This window comes from Oncorhynchus keta, chromosome 8 (genome assembly GCF_023373465.1).
Source record: "Oncorhynchus keta strain PuntledgeMale-10-30-2019 chromosome 8, Oket_V2, whole genome shotgun sequence".
Taxonomy (NCBI): domain Eukaryota; kingdom Metazoa; phylum Chordata; class Actinopteri; order Salmoniformes; family Salmonidae; genus Oncorhynchus; species Oncorhynchus keta.
In genome coordinates, this window is record NC_068428.1 from 5,601,367 (window position 1) to 5,627,216 (window position 25,850).

At 41.3% G+C, this 25,850-nt stretch overlaps 1 protein-coding gene across 2 annotated transcripts in view; it reads left to right on the forward strand.

Moving 5' to 3' along the window:
* The first annotated feature begins 543 nt into the window (after window positions 1-543).
* The window catches only part of LOC118386742 (MAP/microtubule affinity-regulating kinase 3-like), a 142,510-nt gene continuing 117,203 nt past the window's right edge, over window positions 544-25,850 (forward strand). Inside the window, exons 1-3 of one of the 2 annotated variants that reach the window (XM_052523415.1) lie at window positions 544-1,265; window positions 21,060-21,251; window positions 21,808-21,861. In XM_052523415.1, coding sequence (XP_052379375.1) covers window positions 1,215-1,265; window positions 21,060-21,251; window positions 21,808-21,861 — 297 coding nt within the window. In that variant the 5' untranslated portion in view covers window positions 544-1,214. The remainder of the gene's footprint in view (window positions 1,266-21,059; window positions 21,252-21,807; window positions 21,862-25,850) is intronic. The other variant, XM_052523416.1, reaches the window with a different exon arrangement.

A 25,850-nucleotide genomic window follows, 5' to 3' on the forward strand; every position in this document is an offset into this window, starting at 1 on the left:
TGTGTGGGCACTATTTTGAGTGCCAGGGTTCCCCTAATACAATAATAATCTGAGAGTTCCATCTATATTGTAACCACAGTCATTCTGACACACACACACACACACACACACACACACACACACACATTCCAATTGTTCGTCCTGATTGTTAGTTTATTTTCTTTCAAATCCATTTCAGAATTAAGTGTGGCAATGCATGTATCCTTTTTTGTTCCCAGCAAGCTTTAAACTGTAAACATGTGTATGTGTGTGAGGAAGCATGTGAGACTGAATGACTGTGGTCACAATATAGATGGATAGATTTGGGTGTTCAGAATCATGAGAGATGGAGCAGCACACAAAATTAAAAACAAAACAGCCAAGTCAATCTGTGCTTTCAGTTGATTCACTGACAATGCATGCATGGGATGGAGTACAGTAGGCATGGTATTTCATGTCTTGTGCAGCAGGTAGATATTTTTTTATCCAGTAATCACCCTAGCAACAACAAACGCGCTGACCTCAGCCGAAGCGCCAATAAGCTTTAAAGCCCCTCTTTCCTCACTTCCTCTCAAACACATTGGGTTTGGCTTGCCTCTCTCCAGTTAGTTGGCGGCCATCTTGGATCTACCCATCAAACAAACCACCCTTACTTTTGGGATGAGAGGGAGGTCTTTAACCGAATTTGAGTCTTTCGGGGTACCAGCCCCATCGGAAACCGGAGCAGTGCGTGTCAGAAGCCGAAAATCTACAGGAACCCAAGGCTTCAAAAATTGCCTACAAATTCTGAGACCGGTTTTACGTGAACTCCTTCCTCCCCTATTCATTGTCTGGACGTTCTGTGAATTGGTTGAGGACCTGTGAACTATCAGAACAACGTTTATTGAGCTTTTACAATAGAGTCGTTCCCGAAAAACGGATTGTTATATTTTGGAGCTCGGGGTTATGGTTTGTTTTTGGACAACTTTTTTGGGGGAATTGCCTTTGTCGCAATCTGTCCCACCGGTGTATTCTGTACAGTAATGCGGTTCGATCATTTATTTAATGAATCGGTGTTCTAGACATCTTCCGGCGTATGTTTTGCTGGAACTTGGCTGTGGCGTTGCGTTAATGTGGGTGAACGAATCCATGATCTTAAATATCAGTTCCAGACTTGCTGTACTGTCGTTAGACTAAGGTGCAGCAAAAGCAAAAAGCAGACGCAGAACCACTTCGGGGATCAAGGAATTATTACAATGTCAACCAGAACGCCACTACCTACTGTCAATGAGCGTGACACTGAAAATGTAAGTATTTGTTCAGTTGAATAACGGTTAGTTCTTTACCATTTTCAGCTCTCAAATCGGTGTTGGTCAACTTTTAAGAATTATGTTAGGCTATTGGTTTAAAATGGCCTTGTACCCAAACTGTGATACAAAGTAACCATCCACAATAGTGCATAACTAAGCTTTGTATCCGAATGTCAGACGGACGCAGAGCGCGTAGACTATATGTGGCCCAAACTTTACATTCACATTAGGCCTATTACTACAGAATTGATTTCGGACCGTGACACATTTTCCAGATTGGTAATTAGTCAGGACAGAAAGCTCTGTAAGTAAGACTACTTGGCACGCAGTTTATGCAAGATGCACATGTTGCGTAGAGTATGTATGTGTGCTTACAGAGAAATACATACAGTGCCATTGGGAAAGTATTCAGACCCCTTGACTTTTTCCACATTTTGTTATGTTACAGCCTTATTCTAAAATGGATTCAACCCTACACCCTGAATGTCAGTGCTAGAGGCTTCACTTCAAAACCTGGTTCGATCCCGGGCTGTATCACAGCCGGCTGTGATTGGGAGTCTCATAGGGCGGCACACAATAGGTTGGATTTTTATCTGGGTTTCGCCTGTAACATCAGTTCTGTGGCACTCACAGACAATATCTTTGCAGTTTTGGAAACGTCAGTGTTTTCTTTCCAAAGCTGTTATATGCATAGTCGAGCATCTTTTCGTGACAAAATATCTTGTTTAAAACGGGAACGTTTTTCATCCAACATTTTTAATAGCGCCCCCTAATGCATAACTGGTTAAATGAAACTACAAACCTCTTTGTCTCAGGTTTTCACCTGCCATATGAGTTCTGTTATATTCACAGACCTCATTCAAACAGTTTTAGAAACTTCAGTGTTTTCTATCCAATACTACTAATAATATGCATATATTAGCATCTGGGACAGAGTAGCGGGCAGTTTACTCTGGGCACCTTATTAATCCAAGCTACTCAATACTTCCCCCTTGTCACCAAGAAGTTAAACACGGTTTCCCATGTTTGTTCAGTGAACCATTAACAATTAATGAACATGCACCTGTGGAACGGTCGTTAAGACACTAACAGTTTACAGACTGTAGGCAATTAAGGTCATAGTTATGAAAACTTAGGACACTAAAGAGGCCTTTCTACTGACTGAAAAACACCAAAAGAAAGATGCCCAGGGTCCCTGCTCATCTGGGTGAACATGCCTTAGGCATGCTGCAAGGAGGCCTGTGGATTGTAGATGTGGCCAGAGCAATGTCCGTACTGTGAAACATTTACATTACATTACATTTAAGTCATTTAGCAGACGCTCTTATCCAGAGCGACTTACAAATTGGTGCATTCACCTTATGACATCCAGTGGAACAGCCACTTTACAATAGTGCATCTAAATCTTTTAAGGGGGGGGGGGGTGAGAAGGATTACTTTATCCTATCCTAGGTATTCCTTAAAGAGGTGGGGTTTCAGGTGTCTCCGGAAGGTGGTGATTGACTCCGCTGTCCTGGCGTCGTGAGGGAGTTTGTTCCACCATTGGGGGGCCAGAGCAGCGAACAGTTTTGACTGGGCTGAGCGGGAACTGTACTTCCTCAGTGGTAGGGAGGCGAGCAGGCCAGAGGTGGATGAACGCAGTGCCCTTGTTTGGGTGTAGGGCCTGATCAGAGCCTGGAGGTACTGAGGTGCCGTTCCCCTCACAGCTCCGTAGCCAAGCACCATGGTCTTGTAGCGGATGCGAGCTTCAACTGGAAGCCAGTGGAGAGAGCGGAGGAGCCTAAGACAGCTACTGGGAGACAGGACGGACAGCTGATCGTCCTCACAGTGGCAGACCAAGTGTAACAACACCTGCACAGGATCGGTACATCCGAACATCACACCTGCGGGACAGGTACAGGATGGCAACAACAACTGCCCGAGTTATACCAGGAACGCACAATTCCTCCATCAGTGCTCAGACTGTCCACAATAGGCTGAGAGAGGCTGGACTGAGGGCGTGTAGGCCTGTTGTAAGGCAGGTCCTCACTTGACATCACCGGCAACAACGTTGCCTATGGGCACAAACCCACCGTTGCTGGACCAGACAGGACTGGCAAAAAGTACTCTTCACTGACGAGTGGTGGTTTTGTCTCACCAGGGTTGATGGTCGGATTCACGTTTATCGTCAAAGGAATGAGCGTTATACTGAGGCCTGTACTCTGGAGCGGGATCGATTTGGAGATGGAGGGTCCGTCATGGTCTAGGGCAGTGTGTCACAGAATCATTGGACTGAGCTTGTTGTCATTGCAGGCAATCTCAACGCTGTGCGTTACAGGGAACACCTCCTCCTCCCTTATGTGGTCCCCTTCCTCCAGGCTCATCCTGACATGACCCTCCAGCATGACAATGCCACCAGCCATACTGCTCGTTCTGTGCATGATTTCCTGCAAGACAGGAATGTCAGTGTTCTGCCATGGCCAGCGAAGAGCCCGGATCTCAATCCCATTGAGCACGTCTGGGACCCCTTGGATCGGAGGGTGAGGGCTAGGGCCAATCCCCCCAGAAATGTCCAGGAACTTGCAGGTGCCTTGGTGGAAGAGTGGGGTACCATCTCACAGCAAGAACTGGCAAATCTGGTGCAGTCCATGAGGAGGAGATGCAGTGCAGTACTTAATGCAGCTGGTGGCCACAACAGATACTTACTGTTACACCCCCCCCCCCCCTTTGTTCAGGGACACATTATTCAATTTCTGTTAGTCACATGTCTGTGGAACTTCTTCAGTTTTTCTGTTATTAAATCTTATGTTCATACAAATATTTACGCATGTTAAGTTTGCTGAAAATAAACGCATTTGACAATGAGGACGTTTCTTTTTTTTGCTTAGTTTATTAGGGTTGCACCGATATTACATTTTTGACTGATTATTTTCCTTGCCAAAAAAACCAATACCAATATTTAACATTTTTACGGCCTTTTAAGCATTCTAGTACAGTTAAATAGTTGGAACACACTGACAAAGTGATTTTGTTGTCATTTACGAAAAAGTCCCCAGTACCAGTAAAACGTAATCAAAACCGATTTCTTTCACTTACTTGCTGTGCTGTTTCGTTGTTCATTTGTTCAGTCTCAACCAGGATTTCATCATACATGTCAAGCAGTGAAGTTTCAGCTCTGTCTGTCCGTGGCCTTTCTTCCTCGGTGCGCACTGTCACTGTGTCCGTTTCCATCTTGTCCAGCTGTGTCGGTAACATTTCACGTAAACCCTGTTTCTAGTCTGCATTGAAGTAGCGGTCGTTGTACCTGGCATCGACCATGGTGGAGACACCGTAGAGGCTCAGAGAATGCCACCGAATCGCTTGATCACAGCCTCTAGTACTTTTCCATGTTAACCCAACAGTCTGTGTTGGCATTTTTGTTGAGCAGGCGTTTCATTACCATGACAGGGTATCACGTCTGCTGCAAACGCAGTTGAGCTTATTTCTCCAGTCAGTTGTTTGAATGGAGCTAGGAGTGTTCATGCTTCAAACATGTTCTCAAATCCCATTGAAATGGCAGCAGCGGTATGAGAACCAGCACATTAATGAGCATGCAATACGGCTTTCCTCAGTATGAAATCCTTGTCGACCCACTGTGCTGTCAGACTCATAATGCTCATGGGGGCTGACATCACTGGTCCAAATGTCAGTCGTGAAGCTAATAGCAGTGACGCCCATAGCAAGTAGCTCATGGATGTTAATTTCAACAACACTGTGTAACTCTGGTAGGGCAACATCTGGAAAAATAGCGCCTACTTGGTAATGTGTACCGGTGCTCGACCAGTCACGAAAGCCAACATCACCCACGACAGAGCGGTTCATTGTCAAGGGCAATGAGCACCATTATCTTGGCATGACTGGATTTAGCCTTTTGAGTTGTCTCGCTGAAATGTTCTTACTCTTTCAAATGACTGCTTGACTTGTTGACTGCTCGATCCACACAGCAGACATTGTGGGCTAGGTTAGGAATACAGTGTAGCAACACGTCATCTACCTACATTATAGGTATGCACATCAGCTTTGACATTGGTTTTGCACATCAGGTTTTGCACTAGACATCGGACCAATGTTGGCATTTTTTAGCTAATATCGTTTCATTCCGATATGCTTACCGGTATATCGTGCATCCCTAGTGTGTTATATATTTGTGTCTGTATTTTACACACCAACAAATGAAAAGCCTTTGGGCTATTTTCTGGCCAATTTCTTGCAATTCGTAATGTTTAGAGATTCAACCGGTGATCGTGTTCAGTTTCGTCTGTTAATTCTCAACGTCATGCGCTCGGATGACAGGCACTGACAGCTACATCATTGAAGGCATTGCAACAGAGAACATAGGTTGGCGGCCTAGATACTGTATATTATTACCTGTCATGCTGCCTCCTATCGATACATTCTATTACATTTACATTACATTTAAGTCATTTAGCAGACGCTCTTATCCAGAGCGACTTACAAATTGGTGCATACACCTTATGACATCCAGTGGAACAGCCACTTGCATCTAAATCTTTTTTTTGGGGGGTGAGAAGGATTACTTACCCTTACTTACCCTATCCTAGGTATTCCATGAAGAGGTGGGGTTTCAGGTGTCTCCGGAAGGTGGTGATTGACTCCGCTGTCCTGGCGTCGTGAGGGAGTTTGTTCCACCATTGGGGGGCCAGAGCAGCGAACAGTTTTGACTGGGCGGAGCGGGAACTGTACTTCCTCATATCCTCATATTATTATATTATTATTATTATTATTATTATCCTCAGTGGTAGGGAGGCGAGCAGGCCAGAGGTGGATGAACGCAGTGCCCTTGTTTGGGTGTAGGGCCTGATCAGAGCCTGGAGGTACTGAGGTGCCGTTCCCCTCACAGCTCCGTAGGCAAGCACCATGGTCTTGTAGCGGATGCGAGCTTCAACTGGAAGCCAGTGGAGAGAGCGGAGGAGCGGGGTGACGTGAGAGAACTTGGGAAGGTTGAACAACACTTAGAACACCCTATTGTGGTGGGGCAAGGTCCAAATGTGACATTACAAAGATGCCTCTGTTTTTATTGGTTGGCACGGTATTCTGGGGTACAGTGACTTCAGAAAGTATTCACACCCCTTGACTTATTCCACGTTTTGTTGCTTTTCAGCCTGAATTGAAAATGTTTAAAATTGAGATTTGTTTTGTCATTTGCCTACACACAATACCCCATAATGTCAAAGTGGAATATGTTTGTTTGTATTTTACCCCCTTTTCCTCCCCAATTTCGATCTTGCCTCATCGCTGGAATTCCCGAACAGATTCAGGAGAGGCGAAGGTCGAGTCATGCGTCCTCCGAAACATGACCCGCCAAACCGCGCTACTTAACACCCGCACACTTAACCCGGAAGCCAGCCGCACCAATGTGTCAGAGGAAACAGCCTCTAAACGTGTTTTCACTTTGTCAATATGGGGTATTGCATGGAGATGGGTGAGAAATCAATTGAATCCATGTTGAATTCAGGATGTGTAACAACAAAATGTGGAATAAGTCAAGGGGTCTGAATACTTTCTGAAGGCACTGTACCTCATAATACCGTGCCAACTAATAACAGAGCAGGCATCTTTGTCATGTAAAGATTGGACCTTGCCCCACCACAATCGAATTGTTATATATACGAGGCAGCATTACAGGTAATATGCCGTTTCTAGGCCGCCAACCCAGGCACTCTGTTTCAATGATGGAGCGGTCACCGGACCGCATGAATATATGGCCGTGGAAATGAAGCGATGATGATATACGCTATAAAATAGACCATACACTATAATAGTGGAGGTCCCCATGCACTTACCTCAAATTCATAGTTTTCCTAAATTCGCTGTATTGATATTCCTCTGTTACTTTTTGTATGGTCATTGGCAGCGTATACATTATCTCAATTTTAGCTTCAAGACGCCGGCAATTTGAAAAAACTAAAAAGTAGTTTGGGCTCTGTCTGCCCAACACGTTTGAATTGAGCGACAGGTGACCACAATGTGTTCACACTTGTCTGAGCATCACTGAGCGCAATTTGGATCAATAACCTGCCACCAGCACAAAACCGGACGAGCACTCTCTGCCATACAGCGAGGATGAAGGGCTCACACTCGTTAAAAGGGCACCGTGTCGCCATAGTAAGTATCTATTCTCTTCCAGAAGTCACCCGTTTTAGTTAAAGCTGCATCATTAAACTTTTTGGTTAACCTGACCAGATCTACATAGAACTAGAGTTATAGATCTGTCATCATTGTCAGCAAGTCTACGAAGCTGTAGATCTATTCAATGTGCGCTATTTCTATGCATCCCATTCTTAAATTTCGTTTTTGTGTCTTGTACTTTTTTTGTTGTGTAAACCAGCTGAAAATACAATATTTTGAGTTATGGGAAATCTATTTCACAACGATTTAGATGCTACAATGATTATCCACACTACATTTGCGTGTTTTGTCACAAAGTCAAATTGGGCGAACTCTTTGAATTTTAGGAAATATTTAATGACAATTGGCGTGAGAGAATATCTCGTCAGGATGGCATTTAAGATAACGTTTAGGTTAGTGAATATGCAAAAGTATCAACCGGGCTATTTTAAATTGATCAGGGTTCATAGTTTTTACTGTAAGCAAAGGTTGAGGTATTTGGAGACTTTCGAATTCTGTGCGCAAATCAGACATGTCTGTGCGTCCTATTAAGAGAGACCTGCAATTTCGAAAACCTGTATTCGGCTACCCATACCAATGTCACATTCAAGTTTGAGTTGAACAACCGGTGCTGTGTTTAAAATGAGCCCCCTTGCTCACACAGCACATACTGTAATTAGGCTACATCCGACCCTTGACACCATACATGGGAGAGACTTTCACAATGGAGCCAATCCTTGACACCAAACGACTCCATCCCTCCTGACCAAGCCTTTGACACTACGGTTGCTACCTTGGTCTGTTATTTTGGGGCACAACGTTGATTCATTGTCTGTGTGCATGACTTTGAAAGGCATTAAACTGCAAGTGGTTTAGCAGAATGAGAAACCACAGATGGGCCTTCTGACGCCATCATAGAGGATCGTCTGTAACTATCTCTTTTTAAATGATTTGTTTTGTCTGGGTTGGATTTATTTTGTTAAGATAGGAAAATTAGGAGACCGAGTGAATCCGGAGGGCAGTGGGTTGTATTTGAACTCTGGTAGCCTAGGCTGTACATGACAGGGTCCACAGCATTAACTGTTGGACCGCACAGGCTACATGCTGTAGCCGACCTATCCCAATACGGAGTTCACATCGCTATATGGTCCTAGATATGAAGATGCTCTGATTCTTAGGGCCTATTCCATAGAGCCAAATTGTCACGGTGGCATACAGACTCCTCCTCAGTGTCATTGTACTGCACGTTGTGGGATTATAGTTCACAATTGCCTTTTGTATGATCTTTTGAAAGGTTAGGAGAATCAATGTTCTTTCAGTTTGAGTTTTGAGCGTGTCCCAGTTTGCTCAGAGCTGTCAGAACTTTGGTATATAGAGGACAGGATTTCCGTTAGCCGGTATTTTTATATATTTTTGTAAACCGATTAAATACAATTGACACCTGGCCAATTGTCCGGGAAAAGGAAATGAATCCATTGCGGAATAATGCTTTTTAGCCTATTAATTGATGGGAAAACCAGTTGAAGGAATTCAATCTGACCGGTCATGCTTATCGGTGTAAATGGGTTGATTTGTATAATTATGTGTAATTAAATTGCTGCGTGTGTGTATTTATTCGTTAAGTATCACAGATAACAGAGCCTCGGAGGGAAAATCTGTTAGAAAGCGCTTTGATAAGCCCAATCATCTTGCAACAATTCTAAGTGCAATCGTGTGTTAAATATTTTTTGGGGGCCTCTGTTAAAAAAAGGCTTTATTTCTTTACTGGCTAATTTAAGTGCGCTTCCCCTTCACAATTCAAATGCATAAGTAAGGCAGGTTTCATCAGTGCATCACACACCACTTTGCAATGAGCTGGAGGCTGTATGCATTTTGAAAACCTATAGCTACTTAATTGTTTGAAACTTGAACATTTTACTACATATTGTGAGGAATGTTTTACCTTGCTTCAATGTAGCCTAGTCAAAATCTGACCATATCCGTAGAGGAAATGATTTTGTAAAGACTTCCTTCCATATGCCATTGAAACCAGTAGCCTATTTCGCTCATGTTCTATTGGTTTTCAACTTTCTTTTATTGTCTGATAGCCAACTGCACTCTGCGCATTGTTGCGCTAATAATGTTAAATTCATATTTGATCAACATATTTAAGCTAAACGTTCTTATCTGTTGCATCGGGTTCATTGCTTTAAAAAAATAATGATGTAGCCCAGGCCTACAGGTTGCATGAGTTTTGGATCTATCATCCAACAACTGTTCCAGAGTCTGTCTGTTATTTCTTTCTCAACAAGCGGGGGGATTGAATTAAATTGACAAAATGATACAGCCTAATTTGGGCTACTCTTGTCTTTACAGAAATAAATCAAATAATAAAAAGGCTACTAAAGCATGATTTGGCCACAGAGGATCATTTAGCTTCCCCTAGGGGGGAGAAGAGTAGGTTGTTTTAAATGACACTGCCTACAGTTGGAAGGGAATGAAGCATGTCCTGCAAATACCAAATAGATTATTGTTGAGTTACGACTATCAGTGATATTTAGAGGCCCAGCCAGGCATGTCACAATATATTTTAAAAATGCAATCGTGGGAAAAACAGTTTGCAAAGCAAATGGCTGTAAAGAGAAGACAATGAAAATACTCATCTGTCTTTTAGTTATCAAACTGATAAACTTAATGGAACGAAAAACAGTAGGTCTATCTTATTGTCACCAGTGGAGAGCATCGGTCATATTCATTCGTTATCGTTGTTGTGCCACTTCAGTTTCGTTTTTCCTCCTCCAGTTTAGATGGCCGTCATATTCCATTGGTGTCTCCCCTTCTCTTAGGCCTTTTACATGGTCAAGGTCGTTTTCATTGATCTGTTTGTCATTGTCAACAGAGTAGGCCCACCTGTAATTTAACGTATTACAAAAAAAAGTCTCATGTTCCCATTCCTATAAAGGAGAAGAATTATGACATTTTTTTTCCTGTGCAAAGAATGAATAAACGTGTCTGATATAGCCTATATCCCAGGCCTCTACGCTATACACGCTCAGCCATGCATAAGAACAATCTTGTTTTTGCGAACAGTGATTGAGATATATTATTGGCTTAAATTATGATTATCCAATCTACTCATCATAATACAAATAGTAGGCTATTTGACTAAAGTCTGCAAATGCGATGATACATGGCATGTTTTACTATAAAGGTTTATGGTGAAAATGTTTCCTCAAACTTGAAACTCACTCTCCACCTATGCATAAGTCAGCAATGTAGCTTTTTGTTGCTCGTCTTGATGGCTGAGAAAAAATTAATGTGGACAGTTATTCTAACATCTTCAAAGTGCGTGGTAAAGACATGTCATTTCATCCTCGACGTGCATGTTCTGTTAAGATACATGACCAGAATCTAAATGTGATTTTCAGTCCTTCTGAGCACTGTGGGGTGGACCCCCTAATCAAGTTGCGCACGCAATGCATATGTGTCTGGTGAATTCCTCACATCTCCGGTAAATGAAACTATATTTTTCTGACAGAAACCCTGATAGAGGGTAAGCTACTTGGTTGCTGGTGTCATTAGCATTTAAAATGGGCCTAATCTGCGAGGAGGGGGACAACGGGTTCAACACAGTAGTTGTAGACACAGAACTCTGTGCACACAAGTAGCAAAAACATTACCCCCCCCCCATTAAGTGTTTTGTTTGTGTTTTTTGAACAGACACTGTCTTACGAAACACTTGGTCATAGACGAACAGAAAGTGTTCTGACTGAAAAGGAGAAACCACAGACCAAGGGGTTGTTTTCACAGCAGTAACATCCCAGCAGTGTGTCAATGTTGCCACAATGTTACAACGATGCTCTTTGTGTGTGTCTTTTAAATGTAGACTGAGGCTGAAGCGTTTGGCGTCATCTTATGATTTCTCATTCAACAGTAAACCGGTTTTCATCCAACCATTTCATGCATAAAAAAAGTATGCAGAGTTTATAGGCAGATGTAATAACCAAGCTTCATGCAAATGTCCAATAAATATTGAGGGTAGGCTGTCATTTGAATGATGCTGGTGACATAAGGATCGGCGCTTGACTATAATTGAATTATTATTTTTTATCCATAAACTCATCAAATAACATTCCCTGTCCACTTTATCATTGAACTGTTGTCTAGCGCATGCGCCAAAACCAGATCGGGCAAGTATGCCATTTATCGCAACAATTTGTGTGACACAACCATTCTGTAGAGTTGAAAACGCAATATTTTCATCATGCAAACCATTTTATCCGCTTTTTTTTTAAAGTGCAGATTTTACAATATTTGTATAAACCTAGCTACTGAAACCAATGAATTTAAACTAATCAGGGGTCACGTTAGAGTTCAGAAATCTGCATTTTCAAAAAGCAGATCTGCATTTTCAAAAAACAGATCTGCATTTTCAAAAAGCAGATCTGCATTTTCAAAAAACAGATCTGCATTTTCAAAAAGCAGATCTGCATTTTCAAAAAGCAGATCTGCATTTTCAAAAAGCAGAGCTGCATTTCGCATTGAAAGTCTACAATTGTTTTGCTTCAATAGACTACTACTACAAGGTCTCAGAGCAAGTGACGTCACCGATTGAAACACTATTTAGTGCGCACCACCGCTAACTAAGCTATCGTTTCACACCCGTTACACAACTATAGTCTTTCTTCACAGAAGATACACTGGTGCAACACATTCAGCAGAAAATAGCTTCATTTTCATCACGTGACAACAAAGTGCAACGCTATTTGGCTGGCTAGCCACACAACTGAGTTTGCAGTGAAATAACACGTTGGTTTTTTTTTGTTGCCAAAAACGATGCATGGCCATCATATTTCTAATGTTTATGATACAAAGAATGTAGCCAGCTACATTTCCAAATGTTTTGTTTTAAAGTTCATCTTGCGTTTTACCAGAGACAAGTAGCTACATGTCAGAGGCTGTCTGCTAATAGGATTCCCGTTCCACATCCCAGTGGAGAAGAGCAACCGAAGCAGAGCATTAGTTTGATGCTGAGCAGAAATGACAATACGAAGCATTTTTAGATCTGCATTTACAAAACGCAGCAAGATATTTCTAATGCTTTAAGGTGACCCCTGTTCATTGTAAGTCTGTCACCAAACAAAATAATGACATTTCCCATGTAACCACATGTTAATACAATGTTTAGTTACATAAATATGAGGGTATTTATTTTTTATTTTTCACCCTGCAGGACCCCATTTGGGTGAGATTGAGAAAGTTGCTTGGTTTTGGTTAGCCCATCTGACATGATGGGCAGGAAAGGACAGCAGTGCCCAATTTGACCAAGAGGACCTGCATCACAGCTAGAGGTTGATTGACACCGATTAATCCGCTATTTTATTTATGTGTGTGTGTATGTATATATGTGTGTGTATGTATATATATATATGTATATATATGTATATATATGTATGTATATGTATGTATATATATGTATATGTATATATATGTATATATATGTATATATATGTATATATATGTATATATATATATATATATATATGTATATATATGTATATATATGTATATATATGTATATATATATATATATATATATGTATATATATGTATATGTATATATATATATATATATGTATATGTATATATATACATATATATACATATATATATATACATATATATACATATATGTATGTATACATATATATATATGTGTATATATATATATATGTATATATATATATATATATACATATATATATATATATACATATATATATATACATATACATATATATATATATATATATATACATACATATATATATATACATATATATATATACATATATATATATATATATATATATATATATATATATACATATATATACATATACATATATATACATATATATATATATATGTATGTATATATATATATATATATGTATGTATATATATATATATATATATATATATATATATATGTATGTATATATATATATATATATATGTATATATGTATATATATATGTATATGTATATATATATATATATATATATATGTATATATATATGTATATATATGTATATATATGTATATGTGTGTATGGACGTTTACATACACTTTAGGTTGGAGTCATTAAAACTCGTTTTTCAAACACTCCACAAATGTCTTGTTAACAAACTATAGTTTTGGCAAGTCGGTTAGGACATCTACTTTGTGCAGGACACAAGTCATTTTTCCAACAGTTGTTTACAGACAGATTATTTCAAATGGATAATGACCCCAAGCATGCTTCCAAAGTTGTGGCAAAATGGCTTAAGGACAACAAAGTCAAGGTATTGGAGTGGCCGTGACCAAAGCCCTGACCTCATTCCCAAAGAAATTGTGGGCAGAACTGAAAAAGCGTGTGCGAGCAAGGAGGCCTACAAACCTGACTCAGTTACACCAGCTGTCAGGAGGAATGGGCCAAAATCCACCCAACTTAATGTGGGAAGCTTGTGGAAGGCTACCCAACACGTTTGAGCCAATTTAAATAATTTAAAGGCAATGCTACCAAATACTAATTGAGTGTATGCAAACTTCTGACCCACTGGGAATGTAATGAATGAAATAAAAGCTGAAATCATTCTCTCTACTATTATTCTGACATTCCACAGTGGTGTAAAAAGTGGTGATCCTAACTGACGTAAAACAGGAAATTTATAGTTGAATTAAATATCAGGATTTGTGAAAAACTGAGTTTAAATGTATTTGGCTAAGGTATGTAAACTTCCTGCTTCAACTGTGTATATATTTGTAATTATGACAATTACAACAATACTGAATGAACACTTATTTTAACTTAATATAATACATAAATAAAATCAATTTAGTCTCAAATAAATAATGAAACGTGTTCAAATTGGTTTAAATAATGCAAAAACTGTGTTGGAGAAAAAAGTAAAAGTGCAATATATGCCATGTAAAAAAGCTCAAGTTTAAGTTCCTTGCTCAGAACATGAGAACATATGAAAGCTGGTGTGGTTCCTTTTAACATGAGTCTTCCATATTCCCAGGTAAGAAGTTTTAGGTTGTAGTTTATAATAGGACTATTTCTCTCTATACTATTTGTATTTCATATACCTTTTGACTATTGGATGTTCTTGTAGGCACTTTAGTATTGCAGCCTAATCTCGGGAGTTGACAGGCTTGAAGTCAAACAGCACTGTGCTTCAAGCATTGCTAAGAGCTGCTGGCAAACGCAGTAAAGTGCTGTTTGAATGAATGCTTACGAGCCTGCTGCTGCCTACCACCACTCAGTCAGACTGCTCTATCAAATCAAGTACTTAATTATAGTATAATAAACACACATATGAGCATTTGGTCATTAATATGGTCAAATACGGAAACTCTAATTGCGAAAACAAAAAGTTTATTCTTTCAGTGGAATACGGAACCGTTCCGTATTTTATTTAACGGGTGGCAACCCTAAGTCTCTAAATATTGCTGTTACATTACACAACCTTCAATGTTATAATTATGTACAATTCTGGCATATTAATTACAGTCTTTGTTAGGAAGAAATGGTCTTAACACAGTTCGCAATGAGCCAGGCGGCCCAAACTGCTGCATATACCGTGACTGCTTGCACTGAACGCAAGAAACATGACACAATTTCCCTATTTAATATTGCCTGCAACATGAATTTCTTTTAACTACATATGCAGGTTTTCAAAAATATACTTGTGTATTAATTTTTAAAAAAGGCATTGATTGTAAGGTACATTTGTGCAACGATTGTGATTTTTTTCCGCAAATGCTCAGCTAGCGTCCCACCTGGCCAACATCACGTGAAATTGTAGAGCGCGAAATTCAAACTACAGAATTATAAATATTTAACTTTCATAAAATCACAAGTCTAATACATCAAAATAAAGCATAACTTCTTGTTAATCCAGCCGCGGTGTCAGATTTCAAAAAGGCTTTACGGCGAAAGCACACCATGTGATTATCTGAGGACAGCACCCCGCATACAAAAGCATGAAAAACATATTTCAACCAGGCAGGTGCGCCACGAAAGTCAGAAATAGCGATATAATAAATGCCTTACCTTTGATCTTCTTCTGTTGGCATTCCAAAAGTTCCCAGATACATCACAAATGGTCATTTTGTTCGATAATGTCCTTCTTTATATCCATAAACTCAGTTTAGCTGTTGCGCTTCAGTCAATAATCCACCCAGTTTCCCACCATCAAAATGCATACAAAATGAATGCCAAACGTTACTAATAAACTTTTCCAAACAAGTCAAACAGCGTTTATAATCAAACCTTAGGTACCCTAATACGTAAATAAACAATCAAATTTAAGACGGAGAATTGTTATCATCTTTACCAGAGATAAATACCAAAGAACGCACTCTCTTCACTCGCTTGGAAACACTACAGCCAAAATGGGAGCCACCTAGAAAAAAAAATCAAATTTTTGGCTCATTTAAAAAAAAAAAACAGCCTGAAACTCTTTCTAAACACTGACATCTAGTGGTAGCCCTAGGAACTGAAATCTGGGAGGATTTCACCTTAATAAAACTAATAGCCATTGTGACAGCCAATAAAAGTGATAGCCTTAATAAACTGACAGTTATTGAAAACAGTGATATGCTGACATTTTTGGGATGGTTTGTCCTCTGTGTTTCGCCTGCCATATCAGTTCTGTTATACTCACAGACATAATTTTAACAGTTTTAGAAACTTTAGAGTTTTCCATCCATATCTACCAATTGTATGCATAATCTAGCTTCTGGGCCTGAGTAACAGGCAGTTTACTTTGGGCACGCTTTTCATCCGGATGTGAAAATACTGCTCCCTACCCAAGAGAGGTTAAATCATCACCCGTTTAGCGAAGTTGAAGTCGGCTGTGATTCGATGATGAATTAACAGGCACCGCATTGATTACATGCAACGCAGAACAAGCTAGTAAACCTAGTAATATCATCAACCTGTGTAGTTTAACTAGTGATTAAGTGAAGATAATAATAAAAAAATAATAATAATGCTAGCTTGCAAAATTTGGCTTAAATCACAAGTTATATGGACTTTACGTGAAAAAATAGGGGTTGACATGATTTTATTTTAATGGCTACACCTTCCTCTGTTCCCTATATATACATCTGTAAGGTCCCTCAGGCAAGTATTACATTTCAAGCACAGAATCCACTACAACAACCAGGGAGCTTTTTGAAAGCCTTGTATTGAAGGGCAGTAATTGGTGGATGGGTAACAAATCACACATCGAATATATCTTTAAGCATGGTCAAGTTAATAATTATGCTGTAGATGATGTACAGTGCATTCGGAAAGTATTCTGACCCCTTGACTTTTTCCACATTTTGTTACATTACAGCCTTATTCTAAAATGGATAAAACGTTTTTTTTTTCCCCCTCGTCAATCTACACACAATAATGACCCCCATAATGACAAAGCAAAAGAGGTTTGTAGAAATTTTAGCAAATGTATAAAAAAAAACAACTGGTATCACATTTACATACAGTACCAGTCAAAAGATTGGACACCTACTCCATTCAAGGGTTTTTCTTTATTTATACTATTTTCTACATTGCAGAATAATACTGAAGATGTCAAAACTATGAAATAACACATGGAATCATGTAGTAACCAAAAAAGTGTTAAACAAATCCCTCTTTGCTTATACAGCTTTGCACACTCTTGGCATTCTCTCAACCAGCTTCAACTGGAATGCTTTTCCAACAGTGTTTGAGTTCCCACATATGCTGAGCACTTGTTGGCTGCTTTTCCTTCACTCTTTTCCTTCACTCTGTGGTCCAACTCATCTCAATTGGCTTGAGGCCAGGTCATCTCATGCATCACTCCATCACTCTCCTTCTTGGTAAAATAGCCCTTACATAGCCTGGAGGTGTGTTGGGTCTATGTCGTATCTCTGCAGAATGCTGTGTTAGCCACGCTGGTTAAGTGTGCCTTGAATTCTAAATAAATCACTGACAGTGTCGCCAGAAAATCACCCTCACACCATCACACCTCCTCCTCCATGCTTCACAGTGGGAACCATACATGTGGAGATAATCTGCTTCTCACAAAGACACAGCAGTTGGAACCAAAAATGTCAAATTTGGACTTATCAGACCAAGAACAGATTTCCACCGGTCTAATGTCCATTGCTTGTGTTTCTTGGCCCTAGCAAGTCTCTTCTTATTGGTGTCCATTAGTAGTGGTTTCTTTGCAGCAATTTGACCATGAAGGCCTGCATCACGCAGTCTCCTCTGAACAGTTGAGGTTGATGTCTGTTACTTGAACTCTCTCACACATTTATTTGGTCTGCAATTTCTGAGGCTGGTAACTCTAATGAACGTATCCCCTGCAGCAGGGGTAACTCTGGGTCTTCCTTTCCTGTGTCGGTCCTCGTAAGAGCCAGTTTCATCATAGCGCTTGATTGTTTTTGGTACTGCACTTGATGTGCAGAGTTCTTGAAAATGTTCCATATTGACTGACCTTCATGTATTGAGGTAATGATGGACTGTCAATTTCTCTGCTTGTTTGAGTTGTTCTTGCCGTAAAATGGACTTAGTCTTTTACCAAATAGGGCTGACTTCTGGATCATAGACTGCTCTCTCTGCTACCGCACGGCAAGCAGTACCAGAGCGCCAAGTCTAGATCCAAGAGGCGTTTCAACCACTTCTACCCCAACCCATAAGACTCCTGAACATCTAATCAAATGGCTACCCAGACTATTTGTAAATGCCCCCCTTCCTTTACACTGCTGCTACTCTTATCTTTCCATAGTCTTTCCATAGTCACTTTAATAACTATACCTACATGTACATGGTTAGGGGCTCGTAAGTAAGCATTTCACTAAGGTCTACACCTGTTGTATTCGGCGCATGTGACTAATACAATTGGATTTGATTTAGGTTGGATGGGGAGCGTTGCTAGACAGCTCTTTTCAGGTCTCTTGAGATGTTTGATCGGGTTCAAGTCCGGGCTCTTGCTGGGCCACTCAAGGACATTCAGAGACTCCTGTGTTGTCTTGGCTGTGTGCTTAGGGATGTTGTTCTGTTGGAAGGTGAACCTTCTCTCCAGTCTGAGGTCCTTTGTGCTCTGGAGCAGGTTTTTGTCAAGGATCTCACTGTACTTTTCTCCGTTCACCTTTTCCTCAAACCTGACTTATCTCAACAATAAAATATCAGTAGTGAGGCTAAATACAGCGGGTACCGGTAAATAGTCAATGTGCGGGGGCACAGGTTAGTTGAGGTAATTTGTACATTTAGGGAGAGGTACAGTGACTATGCATGGATAATAAACAGAGTAGCAGCAGCGTAAAATGGGGGTGGGGGGGGGGACAATGCAAATAGTCCGGGTAGCCATTTTGATTAGCTGTTAACAGAAGCTGTTAAGAAACCTTTTGGACCTAGACTTGGCACTCCGGTACTGTTTTCTGAAATAAGTCTGTTCTAGATTAGTTATTATACCGTGGGAAGGTTTCTCTAGGTGAGGTATTATACCGTGGGTGGGAAGGTTTCTCTAGGTGAGGTATTATACCGTGGGTGGGAAGGTTTCTCTAGGTGAGGTATTATACCGTGGGTGGGAAGGTTTCTCTAGGTGAGGTATTATACCGTGGGTGGGAAGGTTTCTCTAGGTGAGGTATTATACCGTGGGTGGGAAGGTTTCTCTAGGTGAGGTATTATACCGTGGGTGGGAAGGTTTCTCTAGGTGAGGTATTATACCGTGGGTGGGAAGGTTTCTCTAGGTGAGGTATTATACCGTGGGTGGGAAGGTTTCTCTAGGTGAGGTATTATACCGTGGGTGGGAAGGTTTCTCTAGGTGAGGTATTATACCGTGGGTGGGAAGGTTTCTCTAGGTGAGGTATTATACCGTGGGTGGGAAGGTTTCTCTAGGTGAGGTATTATACCGTGGGTGGGAAGGTTTCTCTAGGTGAGGTATTATACCGTGGGTGGGAAGGTTTCTCTAGGTGAGGTATTATACCGTGGGTGGGAAGGTTTCTCTAGGTGAGGTATTATACCGTGGGTGGGAAGGTTTCTCTAGGTGAGGTTTTTGCGTGTGCAGCCACATGCTCACTCGACTGCTTTACTCATACTTTAATACTAATGACTTTTCAATGTTGTTCAAACATTTAGCAATCTCTACCCTCATTACCAGGCAGTGCTGATATGATTTACTCACCAGTACTTTCTTACCCTTATGTCAACTCGTGCTAATGCCTGTATGTTTGTATCCTTTGCAATCCTTACCAATGATGATATGTCAACAGGAGAAGAAAAAACATCTAAATTGTATACTCTATAAATATCACCATAGTGCATGATTTATGACCTGTGTGGTGGTGAGAGCATTCTCATGATTTCGCTAGCAGTAGGATTTGAGCGCAATTTCCAAAAAGATAAGTTCTGTAGCTTTTGAAGGATGTCACTTTCTATTTTCTGAGCGACATTGACAGAGTGGATACGTAAGCTCCGCAAACCCGGTACCAGGCCCAAAACAACCGCTCCGAGTTTAACAAGTAAAAAAACGATCACCTAACAGCAAGAACCTTACCATCTAGTGGTCAGAACCCGGTACCAGGCCCAAAACAACCGCTCCGAGTTTAACAAGTAAAAAAACGATCACCTAACAGCAAGAACCTTACCATCTAGTGGTCAGAACCCGGTACCAGGCCCAAAACAACCGCTCCGAGTTTAACAACTAAAGAAACAATCACCTAACACCAAGAACCTTACCATCTAGTGGTCAGAACCTGGTAATATCAGGATGTAAAATGGTACATAATCCCAACCATTTCAATCTGGGGGGGGGGACAACATCCCCACGCAGCGCAAACGTTGGACCCTCTGTGAACACACCGTGCTGCGTGCTTGTCTTTTCTGTCAAAGGTCAGTTCAAACAGGTCCAACTTCGACTGTTCTCTGTTCTTTTCAACTGTTATGTCATGAAATGACCATGGCGTTACAATTCCATTAACTCATTTGTTTTTCGAAGAATACATTACATAAGAAGAAGGAACAGTACTCTGAGCCGCAGCTCCATACTGTGTGTCAAACATGTATGATCAAATACTTGTTGGTGGGGGGTGGGGGAGGGTCCGTGGATGGCTTTTTACCACATCTTTGGATTCCTCATGTCTTGTTCATTGTTAGAAAAAAGTTTAGTCCAAATCGGATGTCAGGTACTATATTTAAGTAGTATATGAATCCTATCAATTAAACTGGGCAATTTGGGTGCCGTCAATTAGATTAATTTCTCAAGAGATCAAATTATATTTAAACAAAGTAATGTTTCCAGAATGCTTATGTTATCAGTTTCGAACTACAGAATCTATGTCAGAACAATCTGAGATGGTGGGTGTCATTGCTTGCTGAAATGACATGAAACGACCCAGGTGTGACGCGTGCCGGGAAGTGTTACCACTAGACCACGGCTCTACCCATAGTGATTGTTTGAATGCCTACTGATAAGTTCTGCTCTGACCAATGCCCTCTAGGCAAGGAACATTTGACCTTTTCTAGCTTTTGGCTTTTGATTGTGTCATGTTCTAAGCTGCTTTGCTGCTGCCTGTCTGCGCAAAGATCAATGTCCCCCTCTAGACTTCAAATGACCTCTGAGAGACTTATCTTCTGTCCACAGCACACCTCGCACGCTGAGGCGCGCAATGAGGTGACCACGCGACCCGGGCGCTCGGGCTCCCGCTGCCGGAACTCTATCGCCTCGTGTGCCGACGAGCAGCCGCACGTCGGAAACTATCGGCTGCTCAAGACCATCGGCAAGGGAAACTTCGCCAAGGTCAAGCTGGCACGCCACATCCTCACGGGCAGAGAGGTGAGACCCCATCAGACTCCGGAGGCACCTGTCATGATTGATAGTGCATTATCTAATTTGTATGTCTAGAAAATAATACAGTAAAGTAGAATTGTTTGTATTTTATGGAGGAAGTTATTTTCACAAAGTTAGTTTGTGGGCTTTGCTAATACCAGTCACCTCACCCTTCCTGCACCTGAATAGTCCAGGGGCAACGCACTGCATTAATCATAACAATAGTCAATGTAATTGCATTTTGTTCATTGGTGAAACAAACAAAATGCAAGTTAATGGCCTGAGAGTAATAGGGAAATTGAACTAGATATACTGTGCTTTAAATGCTGTAAACTAAACTTAATTAAGCAACAAACTAGAGGAACTGAAGCAAATTGTATTGAGACCCCCACCAGCCCTCGCAGTTCTCCTAGATGCAATGCTTTACACACTCTAGAATTGCTACTATGCATTCTGAGAAACACGTTTGTCATTGGTGGCCCGTTTACAGGCGTGCCAATTCTTGAGTCTTTAGGAGTGGTTGATACAGGATTAATTGTTTTCCTTTACTCTTTCTTGACAGGTTGCCATTAAAATCATTGACAAGACACAACTGAATCCTACTAGTCTTCAAAAGGTAAAAGAAAAACCCATTGTCTCCCTATTGAAACGTGCACATCCTTCTCCAACGTTATTTCCACATTAGTGCATTCTCTGGTTGTGGATGTCGGGGATATCAATTAGGCCTCCATGTAATATTCCCACTTTGAAAGCTGTATGCAGTGAAAAGCATTAGTAAAACACTTTTTATGCCCTATATTCATTAGGTATTATAAAATCAGTCTTGTGTCTATATTGATGGAGGTGCCCTGTGAGTGTATGGGACTTCCCTTCATTGAGTAGCCATTGAAACAATTTTTGTTGTGAAACGCACAATTATAGCTAATTAATTTGATTCCCTATGAGTTCTTGACACCTTGTCATAGTGGGTGCTACACACCACAGTATGTGTCTTGGTGATATAACTAGCTTCATTTCAGAGTGTGTTACTAACTTCACAAAGGAGTTTGAGCTGAGGTGCAGAGTCCCTACCCCCTTAAAGGTCTCAGTCCTTGTGTCCCACTGCATGATGGGAGGTAGGGGGGTAAAGCTGTGGCTGTTAGAGGAACCCTCGGTGGACTTGAATTTCAGAGGCTGCTAATAATAACCTCTGAGGAGAAATCCAAATGGGTGGCTGGTGAAAGATGAGGGTTGGCCCTGCCAACATGGGAAGAGAAGCAACAACTTTCCAAGGAGAAGGGGCTGGGGTTTGGGCTGTAGTGGGGAAAGGGAAGGGAAGGGAAGTGAAGTGGGGCCATTGACCCATTGGATGGTTGGAGGGCCTAGTGCACACAGTACCCACATTTCCTCCTCAAGGCCCATTTTATTATTCTGCTCTGATGAAACTGGAATGAGCAGACGCTAAAACACACCTGCTGGCCCACAAAAGAGTTAAAGGCCACAAATGAGGTGCGTCTTTCTGGACTTTTATTTAACTTTGACATTAGAACTTTCCCCCCAATGTTGTGTGGCAGAGTAACCCTAACCCAATATTAGGACCTGTGCCAACTGGTAATATCATATATACAAATATACTTTTCTATCTATTTCTTGAGATCCGCTTGGAACTGTAGTAGACCTTACTATGGTGCCCTTGGATGGCTCTTTACCAGACTGCGGTTGCTGCCCTGTCCTGTGGCCTTTTCTTGCAGCTATACAGATCAGATATACAGATTCCTTGCAGCTATACAGATCCCCCCCCCCTTAAACCGTAGCTAACAGTAGCCAGAGAGTCTCTGCCCCATACAACAATCACTCAGTCAAAATGGACAAACCTCCACATGCAAAGGTAGCTGAGGGGACACCATGCTGTCCCGTTCCTTCCATGAGTAGGCTCCGTCTATTATGCACAAGTGTCCTTCAGGGAACGGTGCCGACTAGATAGCTGCCACGGCTCCACGCAGTTCGCTAGGCAGCCTGCAGTCAGACTGACAATGTACCATGCTAAGCCATACCAATCTTTTACTGCCTCCTCGGTGCAGTATCAGTCTCCACAGCTTCGCTCAGGGCATCGTGATAGGGATGGTATAGGAGCCAGGGCCCTCGGAGAGAAGGGTTAATTCTAATGTCTTGAAAGCACCACAAGTTTTGCATTTTGTCCTGAGGGAACACAATTCCCAATGGTAGTTTGAACTGGCCTTTTTTCGTATGTAAACTCAGCAAAAAAAGAAACGTCCCTTTTTCAGGACCCTGTCTTATAAAGATCATTTGTAAAAATCCAAATTAACTTCACAGATCTTTGTAAAGGGTTTAATAGCACATTTTTTTATTTGTCGCATTATTCACACACTCGGGCAACTTCAGGAGCCTACTTCTCTCCAAGTTGGGTGTGCGAGTTCTGTGCCTGGTATGTGTTGAAATAGAGGAGGCTGCCTACATGGATGGAGAATCACGTGGCAGTTAACTTCAATATGACATTAATTGAAATATGATTAGACTGTAGTTTACTACAGTGCCTAAATAAATATTGATAATGGAATAACGTGAGTCGAACGACGGGTGCCTAGGCTGGCTACTAGGGTGAGCGGGCGTGGCACCCGTTTCATTAAGTACTGATTACCCCTTTGTTAGTCTCTGCCTGCAAACCTAAAAAGTTAGGCTATGTCCTTATGCAAAACGTGGCAAGTGTAGCAGTCCTCTTTCTTGCCGCTTCTAGTTCAGATTCCATATACCTTCGAGATCAGGAGCTTGTGTGGCCTCAAATAAATAGAGTAGGCTATAGCCTAAGTATGGGCGGAGAAGCACAGGGCAGTTCTTTCCAAGGAAATGTACTTCCTTAATATGATTAGGCTATAGTTCACTACATTGCCTAGATATAAATATTGATCATCCATATTGCTCTGGCTGAAAATCGTCGCACTCCTATGGGCCTCCCGGGTGCCACCAGAGATTCTGGGTCCGAGTCCAAGCCGGCTGCGACCGGGAGGCCCATGGGGGCGGCACACAATTGGCCCAGTGTCGTCCGGGTTAGGGAGGGCTTGGCCGGTATCCTTGTCTCATCGCGCACTAGTGACTCCTGTGGGGGGCTGGGCGCAGTGCATGCTGACCAGGTTGCCAGGTGTACAGTGTTTCTTCCGGCTGGCTTCCGAGTTGGATGGGGATTGTGTCAAGAAGCAGTGCGGCTTGGTTGGGTTGTGTTTCGGAGGACGAGTCCGTACGGGAGTTGCAGCGATGAGACAAGACTGTAACTACTACCAATTGGATACCATTAAATTGGGGAGATAAAAATATAAATAATGAGAATCTTCACACTCCTAAAACGTATAAAGAGAAAAGGGCAAGACTCCAACTCTGCTTCCCAAACTACATCTAGTATATTGGATGATATAGTCCAGTAATACAGAAAGCCTAATGTAAAATGGGCCACCTATTTCTCAAGTCATTTTAGCATATTTGATATTGCCTATAGGGCGCAAAATTGCTGGGACCAATGCTGACAAGTGAGCTGTATCACATTCGTCTAAAATAACACTGCAGGACTGCGGTTTGGTTTTTGGGACCAGCTCTTCCAGTAGCGGGTGGGAGTCGGTAGTGTGGTATGAAAAACTGCAGGAGCGGGTAGGAGCGGAAGACGAGCGGGATGAAGACGTAAGCACGAGCTGACAATATTTGACTATTTTTGACTGCTGCCATATCGACATTAATTTAAAATATGATGCCATTGTTGCTTTTGTGCTGATTTTCACTATTTATCAAGCACACTTGGCGCTTATAATGATGTTTAGGCTACTGTTTTCAACACTTGACCGTGTGTTTTGCTGACTGTGTGTCTTTGTGGTATTTTGTACACTATTTTAAAATCCAAATAACATTTTAGTGTTCTAAGACATATGTTTTCTGTTTCCTAGTTGGAACAAAAGTCCAAATACAATTCATTGACCAGTTTGTTTTCACCTATAGCTTACAGTTACAAACAAATGAAAATGCTATTTTATTATTCTTTTTTTAACTAAAATAAATTCTGTTACTTGACACCTTCATGAACACAAATGAATATTTTGCAATAGCATATATGAAATATATTAATTACACCTGTTAGCAGTCAGAATGGCAGCTTGAAGGGCAGGTCCCTCAAGGCCCTGCGGTTCTAATGATAAGTGACTGATTGACCAGTGTGGTTTCAGTGAACGTGCCCTCTGGATGGGGTTTGATAGATGAGATTGTTAAACTAGTTTGCTTAAAGGCCAGTTTCCCAGACACAGATTAAGCTCAGTCCCCGGAGGGCTAGGGTCAGTCTGTTATATCTGGTGTAATTCTCCCGTCTTATCTGGTGTCCTGTGTGAATGTAAATATGCTCGCTCGAATTCTCTCCCTCTCCTCCCGGGGGACCTAAAACCTAGGATCATGCCACAGGACTATCTGGCCTGGCTACCCCCAGTCCACCTGGTCGTGCTGGTACTCCAGTTTCAACTGTTCTGACTGCGGGCTATAGAACCTTGTACCCTGTCCCGAACTTGCTGTTTTCCACTCTCTCTCTCTACCGCATCTACTGTCTCGTCCTCTGAATGCTCGGCTATGAAAAGCCAA